The sequence below is a fragment of the Notechis scutatus genome, chromosome 15 (assembly GCF_049901735.1).
Source record: "Notechis scutatus isolate UNSWTSFEM ecotype Mainland chromosome 15, rNotScu1.2, whole genome shotgun sequence".
Taxonomy (NCBI): Eukaryota; Metazoa; Chordata; class Lepidosauria; order Squamata; family Elapidae; genus Notechis; species Notechis scutatus.
In genome coordinates this window covers 4327332-4352894 of record NC_142023.1, presented here as the reverse complement: position 1 = coordinate 4352894, position 25563 = coordinate 4327332, and the positions used below count along the sequence as shown (strand labels likewise).

At 43.4% G+C, this 25563-nt stretch overlaps 1 protein-coding gene across 1 annotated transcript in view; it reads right to left on the bottom strand.

Annotated features, from left to right (window-relative positions):
* The window catches only part of CDK5RAP2 (CDK5 regulatory subunit associated protein 2), a 75929-nt gene that overhangs the window by 19345 nt on the left and 31021 nt on the right, over positions 1-25563 (bottom strand). The window contains exons 17-28 of the mRNA XM_087943843.1: positions 25443-25561; positions 23680-23808; positions 17869-17964; positions 16121-16296; positions 15562-15564; positions 10835-11294; positions 7870-8104; positions 7117-7227; positions 4470-5040; positions 2950-3182; positions 1082-1130; positions 324-442 (exon numbers count right to left, since the gene is read on the bottom strand). Coding sequence (XP_087799969.1) covers positions 324-442; positions 1082-1130; positions 2950-3182; positions 4470-5040; positions 7117-7227; positions 7870-8104; positions 10835-11294; positions 15562-15564; positions 16121-16296; positions 17869-17964; positions 23680-23808; positions 25443-25561 — 2301 coding nt within the window. The remainder of the gene's footprint in view (positions 1-323; positions 443-1081; positions 1131-2949; positions 3183-4469; positions 5041-7116; positions 7228-7869; positions 8105-10834; positions 11295-15561; positions 15565-16120; positions 16297-17868; positions 17965-23679; positions 23809-25442; positions 25562-25563) is intronic.

Sequence of the window (25563 nt, the reverse complement as noted above, 5' to 3'; positions counted from 1 at the left end):
TCATAAATTCATAAATCTGCCCTAGGAGTGGTCACCTCACCCAGTAAATTAAATTAGTAGCAATTTGCCCGAAGCTGGAGGAGATATCTTAGCGGCATCAAGACTCCAAGGTACTATCGTTAGATCCAATCGTCCATGAATGCACGGTGTCCTTTTTGAAAACTCCTCACCTCCTGTGTTTGAAGGCAGAAAGTTTTACCTACAAGTCCAGCCCACTGGCTTGAGCAGAGGGGGTTAGACTAGAAGGCCTCCGAGGCCCCCTTTCTAACTCTGTTATTCGGTTATTCCGACTTCTGCAACGTCCCGGACAGACCAATGTTTACCTGGTGGAAACTTGGTTGGGGTAGCAGTTGGTTTTCCCTTTCCGCTCTCCGTTTCTTCTTTTCCAGGAGTGGGTCCTTCTGAAGAAGGCAAGTGTTGGGGTACCTCAAGGTCCGACAAGCTACAGGGAAAGAAAATGGGGAAGGCTTAAATCCAGGTAGACCAATTGACTCCAGAATTTCTAATGCTAATTTTTATTATTATGGAAAAGTATAAAGTTGAGGCTGAGCTTGTCGATCAGAAAAGGTCGGCAGTTCGGCGGTTCGAATCCCTAGCGCCGCGTCACGGAGTGAGCTCCCGTTCCTTGTCCCAGCTTCTGCCAACCTAGCAGTTTGAAAGCACGTAAAAAAAATGCAAGTAGAAAAATAGGGACCCCTTTGTGGGGAAAGTAACAGCGTTCCGTGCGCCTTCGGTGTTTAGTCATGCTGGCCACATGACCACGGAGACGTCTTCGGACGGCAGCTTTGAAACGGAGATGAGCACCAGCGCCCTCTAGAGCCGGAAATGACTAGCACGTATGTGCGAGGGGAACCTTACTGCAACAGAGAGAAGTCAACGCCTTTTTTTTCCCCCTTTTCCCTTCCCCTTCCCATTGTGTCCTCCTATTTGCTTTTGTATTTTTGCATTTCGTTCTATCATTAAATAAAAGGTTCAAAACACATGCTAAAAGAATGTGAGCGTGCAATTCCATCTCAACATTTAAAAAAACAGGAGACGGTAGATAGAAAGACGTGGAATTAAAAGCCATTCTAGCACCTACCTCCGGGCAAGATTGCAAAGCTTGGCCATTTCATCCTCTATTGACTCTCCTGAAAAGCCAGGGAGAAAAAAAAAAACATAATTATAATTAGCAAGGGAACCCAAGCAGCCTGTCAATGGGAACCCAGCCTGAAATTCTAGCCATGGAGAAAGAACCATCGTTCTAATATTTTTACGGAAAGGAGCCAATGTTTAGGAATTATATAAATGAGTAAAAAGTAAGTAAACGGGCCCTTCAGATTCTCCCAAACCTGAGCCCTCTCTGATTGTTCTTCTCAACCTCTCCAAACAGACTGACTCCGGCCTTCTGGCTAGGGGTGATGGGAATTGTAGTCCAACATCATCCTTAGTGAAGCGTGCAAACCAGCGTCTGCATTTCCTGCATCGGATGAGGAGACCACATCTTTCTCCTTCTGTTCTGGCCACTTTTTTTTACAGAGGCACAATTGAGAGCGTTTTAACAAACTGCATCCCTGTTTGGTTTGGTGGCAGCAGAGCCTCCGATAGAAAGTCCCTATGGAGAGTGGTGAGGACAGCGGAGAAGATTATAGGAAGCTCCCTCCCCGTTATTCAGGATACTGCTTATAAGCGCTATGTGCTTAGAGCTCACAGCATTGTTAAAGACCCCCCACATACCCACTTTACAGACTTTGCTCCCCTCTCGGAGGAGGTTTCAAAGTATTTCTAGCAGGACTACCTGGTTCTGTAACGGCTTTGCTCCCTAGGCCATCCATCTGGTAAACTCGCAAGATTCGTTTTTCCCAGCTTGTACATGCATACATCCAAAGTAGACTGTGTTGTCTCTCTGTGTCATATATGTGGGTATGTGCATATTTGTATATTTGTATATGCATTTATTTTTTCATGTTCATGTGTATATGGGAGGTGGTGACTCTTTGAGAGCCGTATGCAATGAAATTTCATTTTAATGTATGCCGATCAATGTACATTCAAAGTGACAGTAAAGTTATTGTTCTGCTCTGCTCTGTTCTATTCTTTATTATTCTGTTCTATTCTATTCTTTTCTCTTATTCCTATTCCATTCTATTTTCTATTCTAATCTATTCTATAATTCTATTCTATTTTGTAATTTTATTCTATTCTATTATTCTATTCTGTAATTTTATTCTATTCTATATTCTATTCTATTCTATATTATTCTATTCTGTAATTCTATTCTATATTCTATTCTATATTATTCTATTCTGTAATTCTATTCTATATTCTATTCTATTCTATTCTATTCTATATTATTCTATTCTGTAATTCTATTCTATATTCTATTCTATTCTATATTATTCTATTCTATTCTATTCTATATTATTCTATTCTATTCTATTCTATATTATTCTATTCTGTAATTCTATTCTATATTCTATTCTATTCTATATTATTCTATTCTATTCCACATTCCATTCTATATTATTCTATTCTATTCTATTCTATTCTATTCTATATTATTCTATTCTGTAATTCTATTCTATATTCTACTCTATTCTATATTATTCTATTCTATTCCACATTCCATTCTATATTATTCTATTCTATTCTATTCTACTCTATGCTAAGCTACGCTACTCTACATTATGCTACACTATGCTACTTTATTCCTAATTCCATTCTTTCCTGATTCCATTCTATTCCCTATTCCTATTCCTATCCTTTTTTATTTTATTCTCTAGATGACATGATGTTGGAGAAGATAAGGATTGGGAGAGGAGGTCTCAATTAACCATTGTCTTTTTTTCCTTCTTCTTTTGGGTCAACAGAACATGAAGCCATGATGGGATGGGGTGAAGCCTGGAGAGAAAAATCAGAAGAGGAGACACAGCCATCGCTGAAGTTCTCAAGAAGATGCCAGCTACCCACCGTAGAGACATTGGTGCTCCAGCCTCTCAAAGATCTGGGCGCTTTGGTTGAGCTTCTGCCGAAAGCTCTTGGCTACGTAGTAATCCACCTCGCTGTCCCACAGGAGATCTTCAAAAGCGTGGATCAAGTTGGACAGGTGTTGCCGGTAAGTGGCACAAATGTTGTGGCTCTCGTGGATTTTCTGGCGCTGGCGGGACTCCTCAGGAAGCGACAGGCAGACAGAGAAATCTGGCCTGCCAACAGAAGCGGCAAGCATCCTAAAAAAAAAAAAAACCCTTTCTAAATGAGGGTTCACCCATCTTTCTAAATTATCATTTATTTCTTTTGTTTAGAAAATGTATATGGCTGCCTGCTCCCTTTTAGCAACTCTGAGCAGCTCACAAAAAACAATCAAAACCCAAGATGGGTAGTCCTTGATTTATAACACTTCATTTATTGATTGTTTGGGGGGGAGAAAGGAGTTGACATGTCAGCGTTTCCTGGTTGCAGCCGACTCTGACACATCATTCATTTCCCCCTTGACCCTGGTCTTCCCCCCACCCCCTGGATGTATATTCTCCAATGAGACACATCCATAGCCAAGAGTCATCAATCATGCTCTCCAGTAATAACCTTGCGAGCCAACAGCTTCGGCTGCCAAGGCGATTATCTGAGACATTTAAGGAATGCACTGCTTTCCCCAACTCCCTTTCTGCTGGCAACTAAAAAGACCAAAGGAGTATTTTTTCGTTGACAGTGACCTTTTCAAGCACGCCATCCCCCTTCTACAATCTTCCGAGAAGCAATATTTAATAGGGAAGCCAAATTCACTTAACAACAATTGGACTCATTTAACAACTGGTTTGTATTTATGACCGGCGGCAGTGTCCCAGGGTCCCTTTTTTCGACCTTCTGACCAGCAAACGTCAGCAGGGAATCTGGATTCATTTAACGACCGGGCAGCTCACTTAACCACTGCAGTGATCGGCTTCACAAGGTCGTAAAAGGGGGTGAAATCCATTTAAGGACCGTCTTTCTTAAGAGCAGAAATAGGGGGCCAAATTGAGGTTGTAAGTGTCAGGATTGTGACACTTAACCCCATTTAAATCATGAGTCTCTAGCCAAACTCCAAAAGGATTTATTGGGAGTTAAAAGATACGGCATTGCCTGGGTGTAGCCGACTCTGAGACACATCATTCATTGTCACCCTTGACCCTGGTTTTCCCCTCACCCCCGGGTGTATCATAATTCATATTCTCCAATGGGACACATCCATAGCCAAGAGTCATCAATCATGTTCTCCAGTTAGAATTTTGCATGGCAGAAAATTTCAAACTATCTTTGAAAACATTTATGGAATGCAAGCTGCCCCACTGCTTCCCCCTCCCTTTCTGTTGGCAACTCTACAAATACCATAGAAATATTTTATGAGTTGACAATAAGTTTGAGGACTTTCTGTATTATAACCATGGTTGTTGTTGTTTTGCAGGCACACCCAACCACACACCCTTTTCTCCCAAGGATGAGCGTCTGCTACTCACTCGTCCCGGGGAGTCAGGCTTTTGAGTTTGTCGTGGAGACGATGGACTTCATCTACCAGTTTCATGTTCGCCATCTGCTCTTTCTCAAGCTCGGCTTCGTTTTCTGACAACAGCTCTCGGAGCTTCTGGACGGTCTGGTCGTTCGAGGGACCGGATCCTGAAGAATCCTCCACGCCTTCCTTTGGCTCCATTTCGTTGGAGAAGCTGGCGAATTCCGGCTCGCTTTCCTTGAACTCCGCGGGAGAGGGCATCCTCTCGCCGTCGCTCCGGACGGGATCCAGAGCGTCTCCGGGAGGACACGGTTCAACCAGATCGAACTGGATCAGCAGCAGCTGGTATTTTTCCACCACGGATTTCAGATCCCTGATTCTCTGTCTCAGGTCTTCGACGTCATTCACGGCCTCGCAGTCGAAGGTGTCGAAGCTGAGCCCGCTCTGCTTAAGGGAAGGGCTCCTTTTGCCCCTCGAGGACAGCGACGCGGCGTCCCCGTACTGCTTCTCGGGGACACCGAGCAGAGGGTGAAGCTCTGGCAAAGCAGACCGTTTGGATTCAGGGGTCTCCTTTTCTATTTCTGGAATGCAAAAAGGGCGAATGGTTTAAACCAAAGATGGACTCGGTTTGGGACTAAAGGGGACATTTCTTGACAATGAGAACAATCGACTCAAAGAACAGCTCCCCCATCAGAAGTTATGGGTGGAGGCTTTTAAAAATAGACTGGAGAGTCATTTGTCTGAAATGCTATCAGGTCTCCTGCTTGAGGAGTGGGTTGCACTAGAAGACCTCCAAGGTCCCTCCCATTATTCGGTTGTTCTCTTATTCTGTCTATTTCTTTGAGGTTGTTAAAGTGTCCAATGTATGTTGCTAAAACTGGCGGTTCCTGCCTTCCAGCAAGGACTGACTTGCATCTCCTCTAAACTGGGGGGAAAAAAACCCTGTTCTTCCCATGGATTGAGTCCAGCAACTAAACCGAAATGATGGTTTGTTCAAGAGGGAAAACGAACCATTTTATATTGGTGGCGTTGCTTGGTGGTTTCTGAGCTCGGTTGGAGGTTTTTTTTTTGTTCCTTGTTTTTGCAAATGTTTCATTATCACGTTAGGGAACATCATCAGCGTTAGAAGGGTTACCTAGACAAGCGCTGATGATGTTACCTAGTTAGGTTATGAAATGTCTGCAAGAAAATCACCAAGCCCAGAGAGCACTAAGGATTCCACAGTCCTCACCCTCTTCCTCCTCTCCCCTGCAAACCCCACTCCCTTCTAGCACTGATGATATTACCTAGTTGAGTTATGAAACATTTGTAAGAAAATAACCCAGCTTACAGAGCACCAAGGACTCCACAGTTCTCCTCCTCCTCCTCTTCTCCTCCTCCTCCTCCTCCTCCTCCTCTCCCCAAGTTACACTCCCTTATAGCACAGATAAAGCAACCTAGTTGGGTAATGAAATGTCTGCAAGAAACTACTAAGCTCAGAGAGCACCAAGGACTCCACAGTCCTCCTCCTTCCCTCTTCCTCCTTCTCCTCTTCCTCCTTCTCCTCTTCCTCCTCCCCCTCCTCTTCCTCCCCGCAAAGCCCCACTCCCTTCCAGACTGATGACTTTATCTAATTGGGTTATGAAATGTCTGCGAGAAAACAGCCCAGCTGAGAGAGCAGCAACGACCTCACAATTCCACCCTGAGCTACAGATATTCTCTTCTATTGGTACCATTCTACATTTCTTTATGGCTTGGATGTGTATCCCAGCTTGCTTCCAGGAGCTTTAAATAGCACCTATCACATTCCTGCCACCAATTTCTTTTCGCCAGTCGCCAACCTTGAGTTGTGAGCTCAGCTAAGGGAGAATGATTGGCATGAACCCATTTGATGAGCTTCTATGCAGTGGGCTGGCTGGGGCTGTAGCCTTCAACCTGCACCTCCCAAATTCTCGCCTGCCACCTGTAGGCCCCACTACCTGTAGCTCTTCAAATAATTAAAACAAACCTCCACATGCATGTATTTTTTTTTTAAAAAAAAAACAGCTAATATTGTTGGCGTTTGTATGCAGCCACTTTCTCTTTTCCTGTTTGTTCTTTCATTTTGCAATGAAAGAAATTATTGATGGCGGAACTCTGGAGGTCTCTTTGATGTCGAGAAAGAGGGAATGGAAAATTTGATGCCAGGTTCTCTCCATGATCATTAATCCCATGTACAAACTGCTTTAAGCTGTTCAGTTACGTCCCGAGAAATTCAAACAGGGGAACGGGGGAAAATGGTATCTGTAGCTCACAAAATGTGCTTGTTAGAAGGCGCTTGATGGCCATTTAAAAATAAAATTACAGAGAGGATCAGAGAAATTTCATCGCTTCCGACTCAGAGGGCAGCCATACCTTCCAATTATACGTTAACTGGTTGTGTGAATCCCGCTGACGAGTCAAAAATAAAAACTTAATTCTCAGAAGATGCTTTTCCAAAACTACAAACAGGGGCTGGGAAGGAACAATGAACTGCAGCAAAATCAAACTAGGAGACAGAATATTTTAACAGAAAATAACAGAATATTTTAACCTGGTTTGTTTGTTTTTTTTTTGGCAAGTTGGGTTGGCAATTGCACACACCGCAAATTGCACGTGTGCAAAAAGGAGCTGCAGAAATTCAAACTAGGGAACTGTACCTAATTGGATTGCTTTGCTGATGTTCTGATCCTGGTCTTTCTGGCCAGCGTTTTGGATACTGGGCAGGTTAAGATCTGCTTCAAAGACCTTTGGCTGGATTGCCGATGCTTCTGCAGAAATAGGTAGGCGATATATTGAGTTTAAGAGACCAGGAAACGACAATGTTAAATAAAGTAAATAAAATTCAAAAAGGGAGAAACAACCATTTTTTTAAAAAAATCCATATTCTTCTATTTTAAGGGGAAAATGGACATTTCACTAAAGTTTAACTTAAAAGTATAAAAGTTAGGCTCCTTGCATCCTTGGAAAGAAATGGAAATGATATTCTTTGTGTATATATTTCTGTTTTCCACCCTTTGTGTGGATTTTCATGCATGTATTGCTATTCTCTTTCTACGTTTTCACCTGATTGTTAAATGTATCATATTTTTTTTATCTGTAAGCTAGGTAAAATATACTACGATTATTGGAAAAATAATCGCGAATCAACTGAGCTAAAAAAACAAGGGAATATAGGACAGGAAAGGGCAGGCCCAGCCAGAGGTGGTATTTTCCAGTTCTCCAAACTAGTTAAAATTCCCACAACCGGTAGAGCAGAACTGGTCTGAACCAGCTGAACATCACCTGTGCCAGTGGCCAACAACTCACGGCCCAGTAGTGGGTTAGTGTCCTAGTGGACAACCTCTTAGAAGTCCAAAAGGAAGGAAGAGGAGAAAGTTGGGTTGGTTTCCTTGAAAGACCTCTCCCTATACCTGCTTGTTTGTCTTCTTCTCGTACGTCCTTCCGGATGGACCCATGGCCCTCGGCCTCGCTTTGGTGGGCCTCTTCTCTCAACTGCCTTCCCTTCGGGCCTTGGTCCAGGGCGAAGACACTATGTTGGAGATCTGGTCTGGGCTGTGAGGTCATTAAGGAGATGCTTCCCAGGGATCTTGAGGCCTTCAGCAAAACAGGCAAGCGCGACTTCTTGGACTGGTAACAAGAGTTGCTCTGAATGAAACACAAGATCAAGAAAGGATGTGTAAGGCCCAGACTCTCTCCCCTTCAAACGATAAGAATGAACTTTTGAAAACTGGGTATTTCAAAAGGAATTCTTTACTGAAAAGGAAGATAGCCAGGCGACGTTCAAAGCAGGATCTGATATCCTTCCAGGCATGCAGCTTAGATAAAGGGAGTTAGAACCCCTCCCCTTAGTCCGGTGTGGATTTCATCAATACAAAGAAACAATATGCTAATTCCCCCCACCCCTCTTTTTTTTCTGGGAACGTAGTTGAGAAAAAATTCCCAGGAAGTTTCTTTTGGAACTGGGATTTTTATGGTCCCTTCTCCTCTTGCTATCTCTCTGAGAGGTGACAAGTTTCCAGGCATCTGGGCTCCAGTCCCCAGTTGTATATCATATGCAAGTTATACAGATTCAATACAAGAATTAAGATATTCAGGTTACATAAAAAAGGATTACTTGTATCAACCCCGCCCCCATCTTCTTCCACTGAAGAATGGCAGATACATGGATCTGACAGGATGCATATTTAGTTATTCGTATATCAACTGCTGCCAGAATTGTATTCAACACAAAACTGAATGAATGAATGAACGAACGAATGGATGAACGAATGAATGAATTCTTTATTGGCCAAGTGTGATTAGACACACATATGTCTTGGGGCATATGCCCTCAGTGTACATAAAAAGAAAAGATACTTTTGTCAAGGATCATAAGGTACCACACTTAATTGGAAGAGTGAAGAGATACCTACAGATGAGAATGTGATTAGGAAAATATTAGAATGTGTGGAAATGAATAGATTAACACTGGCAATTAAGGAGAAGGAGCAAACTGAATATTGTATGGTCTGGGATTTATTTTATCAATGGTTAAATAAATAAAAAATGGAAGTTAGAAACAGGGAAACAAAATAAAGAAGATATGTTAAAAGAGATCAGTAAATATTATGACTAGTATGTTGAATATCACTATGTTAACACTGTAGAATTAATATGTGGAACATTACGATGTGAAATGTTGCAGAATCAATATTAATGCAATGAAGGCTGTTGTAATTTTGATCATTGTTTAACGAAGATATTTGTACCCAGACAACACACTGTTCAACCGAAGATGGAATAATCGTATTAAAACTTTAAAAAAATTATAATAGCATCAACAGAAACGAGAAGGAGAATCAAATACAGTCTGAAAGAATCCAGGACAAGCTGAGAGGGAGAAAAACGGGGTACATTTTGTGTCTGGGGGTATGGGTGAGGGAAGACACACCCCAACTGGAGGAGGAGGAGGAGAAGAAAGAAATTATCAGCCTTGCAGGGCTGCAAAATGGGAGAAAAATGTTTTCTTACATAGCTTTCTCCCCTTTTCTTTTTCCTACGAGCCCTTTGCAAATTCAGAAAGATTTTTAAGAAATGATTAAGGAAGCACGTCGACACCCCCATGCATCATTAACTTAAGAAATTACCCCTGAATGTTGCGATAACTATGAAAATTACTGCTTATTTCTGTGCATTAAGGATGTTCAGGAACAATGCTCTACCAATGACTGATTAGCTGTAATAGAGAATAATGGCTAAAAGACTGTAATAGCTAGAAGCAACGTTACTCCAACGGCTTCACACTCTTGAGTGGAGGTCTCTGGGAAGAGCCATCTCTTTGCCTCAGTTACTCACTGAGCAAGGGAGGAGGAGGAGGGACAGGGAAAGAGAAGGAAAAATAGAAATGGCCCAGAAGTCTTCTAGGGTAAGATCTGAAGTCTGCCGATCTTTCAGGAGGTCCATCAAAGGTGGCTGAGCAAAGCAGAGCTCATAGAACGGCCGCTACCGTCCCACCTGCTTCAGTCCAGGTGTCTTGTTTATCATCTTGCCCGAACGTATTTAGTTGAGTTGGGCCAGAATGCAGAATGTGTTGGGTATCATCTCAACAGAAGAAGAAAGACACAAGAAGTCCAGACTCATGAAGAGCAAACGAGGCCAACTAGAGTTATGGGCCCTGTATTTAATTGGGCATTTCTGACACCAACTCAACCAGACCAACAAAGATCTCCTCTTTTTCCTCTTCCATGTACTCTATGGTTGCTGTGTACTCACTAGCATTGATGATGTTGTTTAGTTGGGTTGTGAAACGTCTGCAAGAAAACCACCAAGCTCAGAGAGGCCCCCCCAGTCCTCCTCCTCCTCTCTGCAAACCCTACTACCATTGATGATACTACCTAGTTCGGTAAATGAAATGTCTGCAAGAAAACCACCAAGCTCAGAGAGCATCAAAGACCCCACAATCCTTCCCTCCCTCCTCCTCCACAAACTCAGCTCCTTTTTAGCACTGGTAAGGTTACCCATCATGATGTCACCTAGTTGGGTAATGAAAAGTTTTCCTGCAGAAGTTTCATTACCAAACTAGATGACATCATCAGAGCTAGCAGGGCGTGGGGTTTGCTCTCTCTACTAGCGTTTTCCACTCCCTTCCAACACTGATGGTGTTCCCGTGTTTGGTAATGAGACGTCTGCAGGAAAACCACCAAGCTCAGAGACCATCAAGGATGACACCTCCTCCTCCTCCTCCTTTCTGCAAACCCTACTCTCTTCAAGCACTGATGGTCTTCCCTCGTTTGGTAATGAGACGCCTGCAAGAAAACCACCAAGCTCAGAGAGCACCAAGGACCCCCTTCAATTCAACCCTGAGCTACAAAGGATTCTCCTTCGATCGATACTCACTTTGTTTGCTTTGCCGACTTGAGGGAGGGCCTTCTGCGGATCGCTCTTGGCCGAGACGTACCTCTGCCAGCAATCCTGGTCAAACCAAGAAGATTGGGTGGCGGCGCCATACTCGGAGACCGCCGTCCTTTTGCCTTCGTGCTTCGGCCTCACAGCGACTCCCGACCGGGTCGTCGTTTGGGTAGCTGTGTCCTTCACTTCCACTTTTGACAATTCAGTCTCCAGGTTCAACTCGCCCGCGGTTTCGGCGTCCTCATGGCCGGGCGTGGGTTGCGGTTCACCTTGTTGCTTCAGTGAGACGTTGGCTTGCATAAGCTGCTCGAGTTCCGCTCTCAGCTGAATGATCAGCTGCTTAAGATCTTTCTCCTCTTTGTTCTCCAAATCGTTGCTTAAATTGTCTCGCCCGGCAATCTTCGGAGGATCTAATGGCTCATTTGCAGTTTTGCTCTCTCCTTGTCCGCTTTTTATTGCAGAGAGCAGTGAGGGGAGGAAGAACGGAGACAGAAAAATAACAAAATTTATCAAAAAAAAAACAACAACCACAAAACCACCAAACATTTGTAAGAAAACAAATTCACCGGCTGCAAAACAGTTTCTAGGCTCATCATAAAGCCTGGATGAATTCCTCTTTTCATGTTAACCACCTCAAAGAGCGTCAGATGAGAGGGTGGAAGATTAGCGAAAACAGCAGGAATTGCTTTAACAAAAAAAAAAAAAGTAATAACAGAGATTCAGAAACAAACTTAATCCAACAGTTATCGAGAAATGATTACGTATAATTTGGCAAGAATTTAAAAATAAATAGCAGGCTGCTGAAAAAAAATCGTTTGATGGAAGCTGCTGTTTTTCTCTGAGAAAATGGGAATCGTTTTCTCACTTATCACAGTTGGGCAGGTTCTGGGAAGGGATAAAGGGCAGAGAGGAATCAAAATCGCTCTGGAGGCGGTATCTAAACATCAAAGTAACTTTTGCTGTTGTTGTTTTTTCCAGAATAAACCTTTCCGTAAAGTTACCACAATTCGTTTAGTGATTGTTCAAAGTTACAATGGGACTGAAAAATGTGACTTATAACCATTCTTCACAGTTAGGACTTTTACAGCATCCACAAGATCATGTGATTGAAAATCAGATGCTTGGCCACTGACTCATACTTATGACAACTGCACTGTCCCAAGGTCATGTGCAGGGTGGATTAGATTTAAATCAAGTTGATTTAAATCACAATTTAAATCTCTAGTAAAAAAGCTTGATTTTAGTAAATCAACTCAATTTAGATCATAATTTTTAAAGAGCAACTGTCATCTCTGAAAGAAAGAAAGAAAGAAAGAAAGAAAGAAAGAAAGAAAGAAAGAAAGAAAGAAAGAAAGAAAGAAAGAATGAATTCTTTATTGGCCAAGTGTGATTGGACACACAAGGAATTTGTCTTGGTGCAAATGCTCTCAGTATACATAAAAGAAAAGATACATTCGTCAAGCATCAAGAATCATAAGATACAACACTTAATAATAGTCATAGGGTATAATAAGCAATCGAATCATACTAGGAAACAGTCAATAATAAATCTTGGGATACAAGCAACAGAGTTACAGTCATACAGTCACAAGTGGGAGGGGATGGGTGATAAGGAGCGATGAGAAGATTGATAGTAATACTAGTGAAGCCTTAGTAAGTAGTTGGACAGTGTTGAGGGAATTATTTGTTTAGCAGAGTGATGGCGTTCGGGGAAAAACTCCCCTTGTGTCTAGTTGTTCTGGTGTGCAGGGCTCTATAGCGTCATTTTGAGGGAAGGAGTTGAAACAGTTTATGTCCAGGATGTGAGGGGTCTGTAGATATTTTCACAGCCCTCTTTTTGACTCATGCAGTTTATACAGGTCCTCCATGGAAGGCAGGTTGGTAGCAATTGTTCTTTCTGCAGTCCTAATTATCCTCTGAAGTCTGTGTCTGTCTTGTTGGGTTGCAGAACCAAACTCTGCTGTGAAAATGTATGAATGCATCAATGCAGTGCATGTGATCTCAGCTTCCAGAGCTTGGATTCATTGAACGAGATTACCAAAAATCTAAACAGAATATACATCCTAGTGCTACATAACCAAGCTCCACTTCATGCTGAATAAACTAAATTATTAATTCATCTTAAATAGAAAACTATCTTTAGATCAATGTTTGTTCCAAAAGCATTTTTGGAACGATCCAGAGCTTATTTGTAGATGATGGTTGAAGAGAAGGTTTTGAAGAGCAATCTAGAAAGAGTGCAGAGAAGAGCAACAAAGATGATTAAGGGATTGGAGGCTAAAACATTTGAAGAACGGTTGCAGGAACTGGGGATGTCTAGTCTAATTAAGAGAAGGACCAGGGGAGACAGGAGAGCAGTCTTCCAATATCTGAGGGGTTGCCCCAAAGAAGAGGGAGTCAAGCTATTCTCCAAAGCACCTGAAGGCAAGAAGCAATGGGTGGAAACTAATCAAGGAGAGAAGCAACTTAGAACTAAGGAGAAATTTCCTGACAGTTAGAACAATTCACCAGTGGAACTACTTGCCTCCAGAAGTTGTAAATGCTCCAACACTGGAGGTTTTAAAGAAGAGATTGGGTAACCATCTGTCTGAAGTGGTGCAGGGTTTCCTGCCTAGGCAGAAGACCTCCAAGGTCCCTTCCAACTCTGTTATTCTATTCTAAGACAAATGACCCAAGTTGATCATGGTCTCTCCTCCAGCTCCTCCCTGTCCCACCCCTGAAGAGTCTTCGTACAGACTTACAAGCCCAATTCCGAAAAAAATATAATGAAGGGAATACATACTTAACTTTACATGTCTTAACTGCAGCTAGAATTGTATATGCACAACAATGGAAAAGTGAAGAGATTCCCCACAGAGAAAATTGTAATTAAAAAAATATTAGAATGGGCAGAAATGGATAGATTAATGCTTAAAATTAAGGAAAAAGATGAAACTGAATACTTTTTAAAATGGGACTTATTTTATCAACGGCTAGCCAATAAAAACAGAAGTTAGAAATATGGAAACAGAAGAGAAGAACTAATTGTATAAAGGTCTTTTAAAATGGATAGGCAAATATTATGATTATTATGATATTAACACCAAGGCAATAAATATTACTGTGAATATTATGATTATTATTTCTCAAAATTATTTGTACTCAGACAACACACTGTTAAACTAGAAATTGATTTTTTTCATTTTATATATAACTAGCTTCACTACGAAACTATGTGGTCGGGCTTAATTTTTGGGGAGGAAAATAAGTGGGGGGGGGGAAATCTGCCTCTTTCTGCCAGCATCCATCGGTATTCATCTGGCTACCGTCCTGTCTGTGTCTGAGAGTTGAGGGCTGTTTGGAAACTGAAAGAGTATTTGCTGTGTGAGCAAGGAGACAGCAAGGAGCCTGAGCATGGCTTAGCTCAACTGTTCTGTACTAAAGCTGCTTGGTGCTATGAAATTAAAACTGAAACTCCTCTCCTCTGCTTGTGTTTTGCATTTGGAAGAGATTTCGTTTCAGGTGGGGAGGGGGAGTAGAACTCCTTAGCATCAGAGCGTGTTAATAATAGTAATATAAGAAATACTAATGCTCTGATGGTCATTTTGAAAAACCCTTTCTTAGCGAGCCCCTAGAAGCCAAGAGGAACATGCGGGCCAAATTTCAAGCTTTTAGGCTTTACGGTTCTGGAGATTTCGTGATGATGCATGAGTGGTCTTTCACTTTTATATACATAGAGAGATTTAAAAAAAATTAAACTAAAAAAAAAAAACCCAATTGCAGTAACAACATAGCGATCCACTTAACAACTCTGGTGAGAAAGGTCGTAAAATGAGGCAAGGCTCACTTAATGACGGCATCACTTAGCGAGAGAAACTTTGGCCTCAACTGGGATTTGCCCTGCGAAACTTTAGCAGTCTGCAATCTCTCCAGATGAAAAGAGAGCTTGCAATTAATTCTTCCCCGTTTGGAGTCGACAAACTTGTATAGGCCTGGAGCCTCTTTTTCAAGGCATCATTTGACATGGGTGGTCTCACTTGTTTGGCCCCCTCCCCGGAGGAAGCATCTTCCCTCCATGCCACCTGCACCCACCCCAATCGCCAGGAAGGAAATTCGCCCCATAAACGAAGAGGGAGCTGGCTTTACGATGCATCTCCTATTGACTTAATTGCACGAAGGGCTGAAACCTTTCCGAAGGCAGCGAGCTGATTTCTCCCAGGTAAATGATCTCCCTTCGTCTTTAAAATGCAATTGCTTCAGTGGTAGGATTCAAAAAAATTTTTTTTACTACCAGTTCTGTGGGCGTGGCTTGGTGTGCATGGCATGGCTTGGTGGGCGTGGCAGGGGAAGGTTACTGCAAAATCCCCTCCCCACCTCGCTAACCTGCTTTCCAGCTCCGTTCTCCTGTGCGGGGCCAACCAAAGAAGACCCAGCCAATCAGCAGTGGCCGTGGCTTGGTGCGTGTGGTTGTCTGTGGGCCTGGCTTGGTGGGCGTGGCTTGGGGTGTGTGACAGGGGAAAGGATATACTGCACAATCCCCCTTCCCTCCCCACCCCACTAACCTGCTTTCCAGCTCCGTTCTCCTGTGCAGGGCAACCAAAGAAGGCCCAGCCAATCAGCTGGGATTCAATGGGAGGCAGAGGATAGATGGGGGCGGGGCCAGTCAGAGGCGGTATTTGCCGGTTCTCCGAACTACTCCAAATTTCCGCTACCAGTTCTCCAGAACCGGTCAGAACCTGCTGAACAACACCTCTGAATTGCTTCCTTCGTTCCTCCAGCAGGAGGACGGCTGTCGAAATTGCTGTGTCTTTTTTTTAAATTTATTTTTTAATATAAACATTCCATCTTCCATTAAACAGTGTGTCGTCTGGTTACAAATATCTCCGTGCAACAACTATCAGCATTTACAACATATACATTATTTTGATATTGACTTTCTAGTCTTACAATCGTAATATTGTATATAAATAAAAACTTTCCATTTCTCCCTCTTAACATATCTTCTAACAAAAGTATAGTGATATTAAACATAGTAAGCTTAATAGTCATATCAATAACAATCATCATATTGTTTACATCTGTATCTTTACTTTCTATAATTCACTAATCTCTCTTCTTTTATTTCTAACTTCCATTTTTCTCCTCTAACCATCAATAGAATAATTCCCATATTATATTCCTATTCAGTTTGTTCTTTCTCTTTAATTGCTAACGTTAATCTATTCATTTCTGCACACTCTAACATTTTTTCCTAATCACAATAAGAAATTGCCGTGTCTTAAGCGGCTCACTCACCGAGATCCAAATTCTACCTCTCCGGTTTCGTTCAGAAGGCACACAGTCTCTTTCCGAGGATCGCAATTGTTGACCGCTGGGCTCCCTTCAAAATATTTGCCAGCAACCGGCTCAGATTCAAGCTCCGGTGGGTTCAGAATCTTGTAGGGTTGATCCAAAGGATCCAAAGGAATGATCTGATGGAAAGGGGGGGATGAAAATGGCCTTGCTCTTTGGCTGGTGGAAAGGAAACATGTAGGCGCTTGTCCACCAATCTAGAGACAAGATAAGTTGAGGGTAGCCATTGATTCTGGCCAAAGAAAAAGACTCCGTAATAATTAGGTGGTTTTTAAGGGGAAGCGGTATAAAGGTAAAGGTAAAGGTTGCCCTCGCATGTACATGCTAGTTGTTTCCAGCTCTAGGGGGGTGGTGACCATCTCCATTACAAAGCTGAAGAGCCAGCGCTGTCCTAAGACGTCTCCATGGTCATGTGGCCGGCATGACTAAACGCCAAAGGCGCATGGAACGCTGTTACCTTCCCACCAAAGGGGTCCCTATTTTTCTACTTGCATTTTTTTTTACATGCTTTTGAACTGCTAGGTTAGCAGAAGCTGGGACAAGGAACGGGAGCTCACTCCATGATGTGGCGCTAGGGATTCGAGCCGCCAAACTGCCGACCTTTCTGATCGACAAGCTCAGCGTCTTAGCCACTGAGCCACCGCATCCCTGAAGCAGTTGGTCCATCCCATATTTGGGTAGACCATGGTGCCCTGATAAAAAAAACAATCTCTCCCGTGGTATAGCCGACAAAATGAGGAGAGCCCATGGCTTAGAGGTCAATACAACTACGTAATATTTAAGCAGCCTGGGTTCGAATCCCAGAAGGGGTATGGCTAGCTGACGAGAGTTTAAATAGCTTGAAATAGATCTCGTGTCCCTTTATTTCTTTGTCAGTAAATATAAATTTAACACCCTGTAATAATGTCCTCCATAAGATTCATTTTCCTGGATGCCCAATTTGGGACACTTACAATGGAATGCAGCCTTGCAGACCTGAAGATAGTACTGTCTTGGTTGAGCCAAGATAGGGGTTTGTAACTCAGTTCAACAACCAAAGCAGAAATGCCCATGATGGATGCCCGCTTTGGGTCAAAGATGGGATGGAATAGGGGAAGGGAGGAGAGGGAGGAGAGGAACAGAAGAGAAGGCATAAGCGAGAAGAAGGGAGAAGAAGGGAGAACCAGGGGAGATGGGAGAAGAAAGAAGAAGCAAGAAAAGAGAAAGGATAAGAGAGAAAAAGAGAAAAGGAAGAGGGGAGAAGAAGGAAGAAGAAGAGAAAAGGGAGAGGGGAGAAGAAGGGAGAAGAGAAAAGGAAGAGGGGGAGAAGAAGAGAGAAGAAGGGAGAAGAAGGGAGAAGAGAGACGGGAGGAGAAGGGAGAAAAAGAGAAAAGGGAGAAGGAGGAGGGGAGGGAAGGGAAGGGAAGAGAAGGGGAGGAACACTAGTAGAGTGATGACAAAAGAACTGGAGTTATTTCCTTTTGTCAGCCTGTAAATTCAGTGTGGCATGGATGGGATTGTAAACCCATGAATCCTTGCAGGGCACTTATCTTCACGCCACCAAAGAGAGCTAAGCTTCAAACCCAACCAAGTTCCACCTGTTTGTGAAGGACCATCCGAGTCTAGAATTTCGGAGCTTCGTACACCACCACCACCCCAAAATCAGCAAGAACCCCTAAAAAAAACAGGCCGCCAGGCCAATGAAGTCCCACCTCGCTCAGGGTCTCTGGACAGTCGCAGCTGGGCACGCTCGCCTCTTCGTCGGAAGCCCCCAGCAGCGTCTGACTCTCCTCCGTCCGCTCAAGAAGCTACACAAAAATGTGGAATGAGGTTTTTAAAAAGGCTGCATTGGTCAAAGGAAACTGGGTGATATGAAGCATGCACAAACAAGTAATGCCTTTTGGGGTGGGGGGAAAGGAAAATAGAGACACGCCTGCAAACAGAGTAACAGATACGAGGTTATTTAGAAATGGCGCCATCTCAAAATATAGGAATTGCACTTAGACTTGTATCCCGCTTCACAGTGCTTCACAGCCCCCTCTAAGCAGTTTACAGAGTCAGCCTCTTGCCCCCAACAATCTGGGTCCTCATTTTATCCACCTCGGAAGGACGGAAGGCTGAGTCAACCTATACATTGGCCAATCTTTAAGGTGCCAAACCTCTTTGTTTTCAGCGCTGACTCCAAAGGCCTAATCTAGAATCCTGCATCCAATTTTGGTCACCACACTGTCAAAAAGATATTGAGACTCTGGAAAGAGTGCAGAGAAGAGCAACCAGGATGATTAGGGGACTGGAGAATAAAACATACAATGAATGGTTGCATGAACTGGGCCTGGCTAATCTAGTGAAGAGAAGGACCAGGGGAGACAGGATAGCAGTCTTCCAATATTTGAGGGGCTGCCCCAGGGAGGAGGAAGGGGGTCAAGCTGTTTTCCAAAGCACCTGAAGGCCAGACAAGGAATAATGGATGAAAACTGATCCAAGAGAGATTCAACCTTGAAATAAGGAGGACTTTATTGACAGTGAGAACAATCAACCCATGGAACAGAAGTTGCCTTCGGAAGTTGTGGGAGCTTCATCACTGGAAGCATTCAAGAAGAGACTGGACTGCCATCTGTCAGAAATGATGTAGGGTCTCCTGCTTGGGCAGAGGGGTTGGAATAGATGACCTACAAGGTCCCTTCCAACTCTGTAATCTGTAATATATAGATCTGCCGGAATTCCTTGGTATGTTATAGCATTTAGGGTTTAATGGAAACTTTACAAGGCACGGCTTAAGTGAAACCAATTCTCCAGAGAGCCATTTTCCCCGCTCGCTTAATGAAATTCCTATAAAATTAAGTGAGCAGTTCTCCCAAAGTTTGATTTTGAAAGAGGTTCTGCTGTGAGGCAAAGAAAAGAGGAGATGTCACTCGTCTTGGACCCCTTAGGCCTTTTTGGATTCCTACAGGATTCATTAATCAACCCATTCTTTTCCCCCAGGGAAGGATACGATTGGGTTCTCTTTCCAGAGGTTTAAACCTGTCTGCAGAATCCACCACCAGAACAGCAGGAGATTCACAGCTCAGCCTTTTCCCCCCCCAAAAATTTAAAATTCTTTATAAACTAAGAAAGATAGGAGGTTTCTCCAGGAAAGATAATTTTCTGCATTCTGGCAGGCATTTAATTTAAATATTTACTTCCACCGGGTCATGTTGAACTTCCGTAATCCCTCACGCACAGACAATGAATTGTTCGTGTGTGTGTGTGTGTATTGATCTTGTACCTCTTCAGGCACCCATTCTCTGCAAAATCGGATGGGTGCCTGAAGTCACGCAAGATCTTCCCCCCCTCCCGAAACCTTTCACTCTCAGTGCATGAAAAATGTTTAAAAGCCGATCGGATGCAGGAAGCAAAATTATCCTGCAGTGGAGAGAAGACAGATCTTTGCAAGGTAAGTGAGTCCAATGCGGCAGGATGGGGGGAAGCAATTGTGGGGAGCAAGAGATATCTCAGTGGGTCAGGGGAGTCCTTGGGTGGCGTGTTCCATCACTAGCCCCCACTCATGGCCTCCCCCATTGAGATACCTCGTGCAATTAACGTCCTGCGCATTCGATTAGCAAATGCATAGGCGAAAACAGGGAGTGATCACATTCAAGTTACAGGATTCACTCCAACAAATCCTCAGGTTACGAATGTAATGGGCGGGCTCCATTACATTCGTAACTTGAGGATTACTTGTATTAATTTCAAAAGGGGTGGGGGAGAGAAAACGTTTGACAAAGGGATCAGGGCCAAGGCAGCTCCCGTGGCAGACTGTGAATGTAATCTCAATTCTCGGAGGCTTCCGCTTCGGTTGCTGATAAGAGGGAGAAAATGTCAGCTCTGCCTCAAAATTTCTTGACTATGTCAAGGATTCCGCCCATTTAGATCAATGACATTTCCTACATCCAGCCCATGCTCTTAATGGATGGCTCGCATCAAAGATGCTTGGCTGATTTCACACTCGCGTTGGCAAGGCTGCTAAAAAGGACATGAGGAGGAAATGATTTGATCTTCCTTCTGGATGACTCGGTCTTCCACCTTTTCAGGCAAGCAAAATGAGCGAAGGGACCTCCAAGGTGTCCTCGTTTTGATGAGGTTCAAAGCGGCATTTTAGAAGAAAGGGACAGGGCCTGCATGCTCGGTGGCTCCTTTCCACAATGAGCAGGTGTAACAGATTTGGAAGGGATCTTGGAGGTCTTCTAGTCCAACCCCCTGCCCAAGCAGGAGAGCCTATCCCATTCCAGACAAAGGGTTGTCCAATCTCTTCTTAAAATCTTCCAGTGATGGAGCAGCCACAATTTCTGGTGGCAAGTTGTTCCACTGGTTAATTGTTCTCACCGTCAGGAAATTTTTATCTTAGTTCTAGGTCGGTTCTTTCCTTGACTAGTTTCCATCCGTTGCTTCTTGTCCTGCCTTCATGTGCTTTGGACTTCACTTTGGCCGAACGTTGGAAAAAATACACATTTCCTCATTAGGCCGAGTCTCAGCTTCTGCTTGATGGCAGTCAAACCGTCAAATATCCTCCCCCTGAATCCCTCCACCCCTGGCTCAAGGTGAAGAGAAGGGTTGACAAGGATCGATCGGTCTTGTTCAATGACACACATACACCCCGCCTCCCCCGTGGCCAAAAACCTTGCAAAAGTGCTTTTCCCTGATGAAGTGCTGAGGCACCACATTTTGCAGCCAAATGGAAGACCCCCAAAGGATAGACTCAGCACAAAGAGCTGCCGGTTTGTAAGCAGGTGTTCGGAGGACGAGAGAAAAAGCAAATCTTTTCATTCTTAGGAGAGCAAAACTGCTCCAGGTGTTGGAGGTCCCCAAGGAGATGGAAGTTTAGAAGGACTTCAAGCAAGGGGTTAAAAGGATTGCTACCTTACACTCTTTCTTAGAAGGCTGGGGCAGGGGAGAGGAGAGTGTGGGATCAGCAGGTTTCAAAAGAGCTGAGAAAACAGCTTAGTTTGGCCACCGTTGATAGAAAAACACATTCCTAACGAAGGATATAAAGACATTTTTGGATGAGGGCCAACCCAACATAAGGACAAACCCCATTATCAAGGCCCTATCCCAATTCAGCATTCGAGTTTAATCCAGATGGTAAGACTCAAGTCCAAGGAAGATGCCAGACAATACACTGATTTTTCTTTTCTGCAGAATTAATAAGTATGATCTATAGAGTGAGGTCCTGCAAAATCTCAAAGCCTCTGTGTCCCTCAGTGCCTGGTAGCTTCAAGAAGGAGTTGGTTTGGATGGATGGACCAACTGTTAACACTTTTGGGGAACTTTCACCCAGGGGCATCCAACCATGGTGACATTAAGGCTTCTGGACTTCAACTCCCAGAATTCCCCAGCCAGATGGGAATGCAGGCCGACAGGCCTTAAAGGTTGCCAGGTTGGATAGCCAAAAAGATCTGAGCAGGATGGATTGCATCAACTTCAGAACACCCTGTCCAAGGTCCTGAAGTATACACCTTCCTATGCGTTCATCTCTCTTGAGGATCATCAGTCTTCGAGCCTCTCCATGGACTAAACCTAGGCCAAAGGACCACAACGTTGGCTCCTATATTGCCTCCAGCAGCTACAGCTCACCAGGTGGAGCCAAGACGCTTCTTGGGATGAGAATACAAGTCCTTTTAGGAACCACGCCAAGTGGAAATCCAAGATTTCTTCGCCTATCTCAGAGCTCGAGTGATGAGCCAACATTTCTATCCCAACCGAGAGAATGACTTATGGATGACAGAAGAGACAGCCCTGCTTGAAAAGCGTCCAACTTTTGAAACCACAGGACTTCAAGGGCTGCGAAATGCTGTTTTTTCACTTGATAGCTAGAAGAATACAGAATAACAGAGTTGGAAGGGGCATTGGAGGTCATCTGGTCCAACCCCCTGCTCAGCAGGAGACCCTATAACATTTCAGACAAGTGGCTGTCCAGTATCTTCTTAAAAACCTCCAGTGTTGGAGCACCCACAATTTCTGGTGGAAAGCCATTCCACTAGTTAATTGTTCTCCACTGTCAGGAAATTTCTTGCTTCTGTCCTTGAGTAGTTTCCATGAATGGTTCCTCGTCTGGCCTTCAGAGAGGCTTTGGAAAATAGGTTGTCCCCCTCCTCTAAATATAGCTAGCAGACCCCACAGACAGGATTTCCTGCAGCGCTGCCTGGATCCCAGGAAACTTTCTGCAATTTTAAAACATCTCCCCAGGAAAAGAGACAAATCATGGGTGAGGGCACCCCTCCCAGAAGGCGATACCTCCTTCTGTTTTCCCCATCAACCGGCAGCCTCCTTAATGCCCACATGCCAAGAGATGGAAAAGGTTGCACCCGGTGCCAGCATGACTTCACCAGGCGACTTCGCCCACGATCCAGCTGTTTTATGCCCCGAATCTGCTGGAAACAGTCCCCCCCACCCACCCAAAAAAAAAGAACAGGTTCTGCAAGTATCCCATTTTCCAGCTCTTTGAGTCAGAAGTTCGATTTAAGCACTAAAGATTTAAAAAATGTTATTCTGGTGCTTGGCTTTTGCTCCAGAAAAAATAAAACACACGATCCAAGTTTTGTTCTTTTTTAAAAATAAAAAATAACAAGCAATACACTTCCAATGGATTTAACTGGGCACCACGAATTATTGAGAATTGGTGCATTTTTTAAACACTTGTGAATACGTGAGCTTCATCCCTGGAGGCTTTCAAGAAGAGACTGGACTGCCATCTGTCAGAAATGAGGTAGGTCTCCTGCTTGGGTGGAGGCGGGCGGGTTGGACTAGATGACCTACAAGGTCCCTTCCAACTCTGTTAGACTGTTAATCAAGGAGAGAAGCAGCCTGGAATTAAGGAGAAAATTCCTAACAGTGAGAACAATTAATCAGTGGAGCAACTTGCCTCCAGAAATTGTGGGTTCTCCATCGCTGGAGGTTTTTATGAAAAGATTGGATAACCATTTGTCTGGAATGATATAGGATCTTCTGCTGGAGCAGGGGGTTGGTCTAGAAGACCTCTAAGGTCCCTTCCAGGTGTTATTCTGTTATTCTTGACTGGTAGCTGCTGGACTTTCTTCTGAAGCCTTCAGCAAACACCTTGCAAATCCAAAGAAGTTGTGTGCATTGGATTAACCCCTATCATGGTCTTTTACTGGCACCCCCTAAAAGCTATCAAAAGGACAACTTTGAGAGTAGCCATGATTCCTCATGATCAAGGCTTAACCTTGGAACACTTATGCTTAACTTTACAGTCAATCTCCATTAAACCCCTCAAAAAAAAAGGAAGATTTTTTTCCGCTTCTTGATTATCCGCAATTCCTTTTTCTAAAAGACGACCTACAGTGGGAATGTTCTGAAGTTGAATTTTAGAAAACTGCTCCCCATTTCTCTTACTTGTCCCCATTGACTTCTGAAGAGGTCTCAGATCCCGCAATCTCGATCTCTTTGTCAGTTGTCTAAGCTGTCTATAAAATCTTAAAACGATTTCGGTGTTAAGTTTTAGGAGGATCAAGAAACCCAAGTCTCACCTCGCTTGTGTCTAAGGATTTCTGCTTCTCGTTTCCCAAAGGATCTGACGCGGAGAAGTCAAACGGCTTCTTTTTCAGTTCTTGGATGACCCAGTGCATTTCCTTCACCACTCCGAGGAGTTCGACAAACTGAAAACATGAAGAGGAACTCTTGAAGACTCTTGAAGAACTCTCACATCCTTCCAAAAAGTTCCTATGTTTACGTTTGAACAGATAGATGGTCCATGGCCTGACTCTTGGGTTTCCCGCAACCCAGGAAATTCACGTTGTAAAGGGCTATCTGAGGTACCTACCCTCAAATAGTGGGTTAACTAAGTCTGCATTTCTATTACAATTATTATTAATCCTCCCATCTTTCCTTTCACCCATCTCCTCCCACTTGTGACTGTATGACTGTAATTTTGATGCTTGTATCCTAATGATTTTTATGGACTGTTTCCTAGTATGTCTTGATTGCTTATTGTACCCTATGACTATTATTAAGTGTTGTACCTGATGATTCTTGACTCTTGACAAATGTATCTTTTCTTTTATATACACTGTGAACATTTGCATCAAACACAAATTCCTTATGTGCCCAATCACATTGGCCAATAAAGAATTTCTATTCTATTCTATTCTATTCTATTCTATTCTATTCTATTCTATTCTATTCTATTCTACTCTACTCTACTCTACTCTACTCTACTCTACTCTATTCTAACAAACTAGTTATCAATTAGGTAGGGTACTCCTTTGGTGCAGAGCGGATTCTAAAAAGATGGCACACTTATTCCTATCCAAAGCAAAGATGAGTATACTCCGTGTTTGGTCTCTTCTAATCTAGAATCTGATACTCCTTGTGATCCCTCTTAATTCTTGTAGAATTGATGGTTGGTTCCTGACAGTCATTCAAGATTTGCCACTTCAGATATCTCCCACATCCAGATTCTTTGCAATTTCCCCGCAAACCTATGCAGGCATGCATAAAGCAGCACCCACTGGAATGGGACAACTTACCACGGACAACTCGCCCTGGCCAACTCTCCACAACCAACTCACCACAGCCAATTCTCCACGGCCAAGTCATCATGGCCAACTCTCCACGGTCAACTCTCCATGGCCAACTTTCCATGGGACAACTTGCCACAGGACAATTTAACCGTTCAATTTAATTATTCAAAATGAAATTTAAAAAATCATTTTATCTTTTTGTCATTCATACTTCATTCTCTCCCTCGTTTTGCATCCTTCCTTTAATGATTTCATTCCACTATTTCTTAGATAGTAGTGTAATTCTTGTCCTGTGATGAATTGTCTCACAGCAAGTTAGCCATAGTGAGTTGGATGTGGTGAACTGTCATAGACCCACATTCACAGTGAGGTCTCAGAAATGGCTACTCCAAAGTAAGACAGAGTGATGTTAATGAGCTTTCTGGGAGACATGTTTAGAAAGGAGGGAGGTCAAATCAGAAATGAGGAGGTGATAAGCCGCCTGGGAAAGCCAAGGGAAATCATCCAAACCATAAAAAGTTGGAATATTTTGGACATTTTGTGATGCGACACCCAGAAAATTATGGCATATTTCACTTAATCCTCCAAGGAAAGATTGAAGGCAAATGAGGTCCAGGCAGAAGAAGAACATCATGGCTTCAAAATCTAATGGACTGGTTTGGACAAAACTCAGTAGCCCTTTTCCATACGGCTGTTGATAAAAATAGGATCGTCAACATGATCGCCAACGTCCAATGATGGTTATGGCACAAGAAGAAGAAACCAAATACCTTCTTTTTAAGTTCCTCCAAAGAGAGCTGGTCTACTGGACAGTCCCACCGATGATCCTGGTCCCGTAAGCAAATGCTCATGTACGATGTCTGATTGCTCCAAGATAAAGGGGTGTCTTCT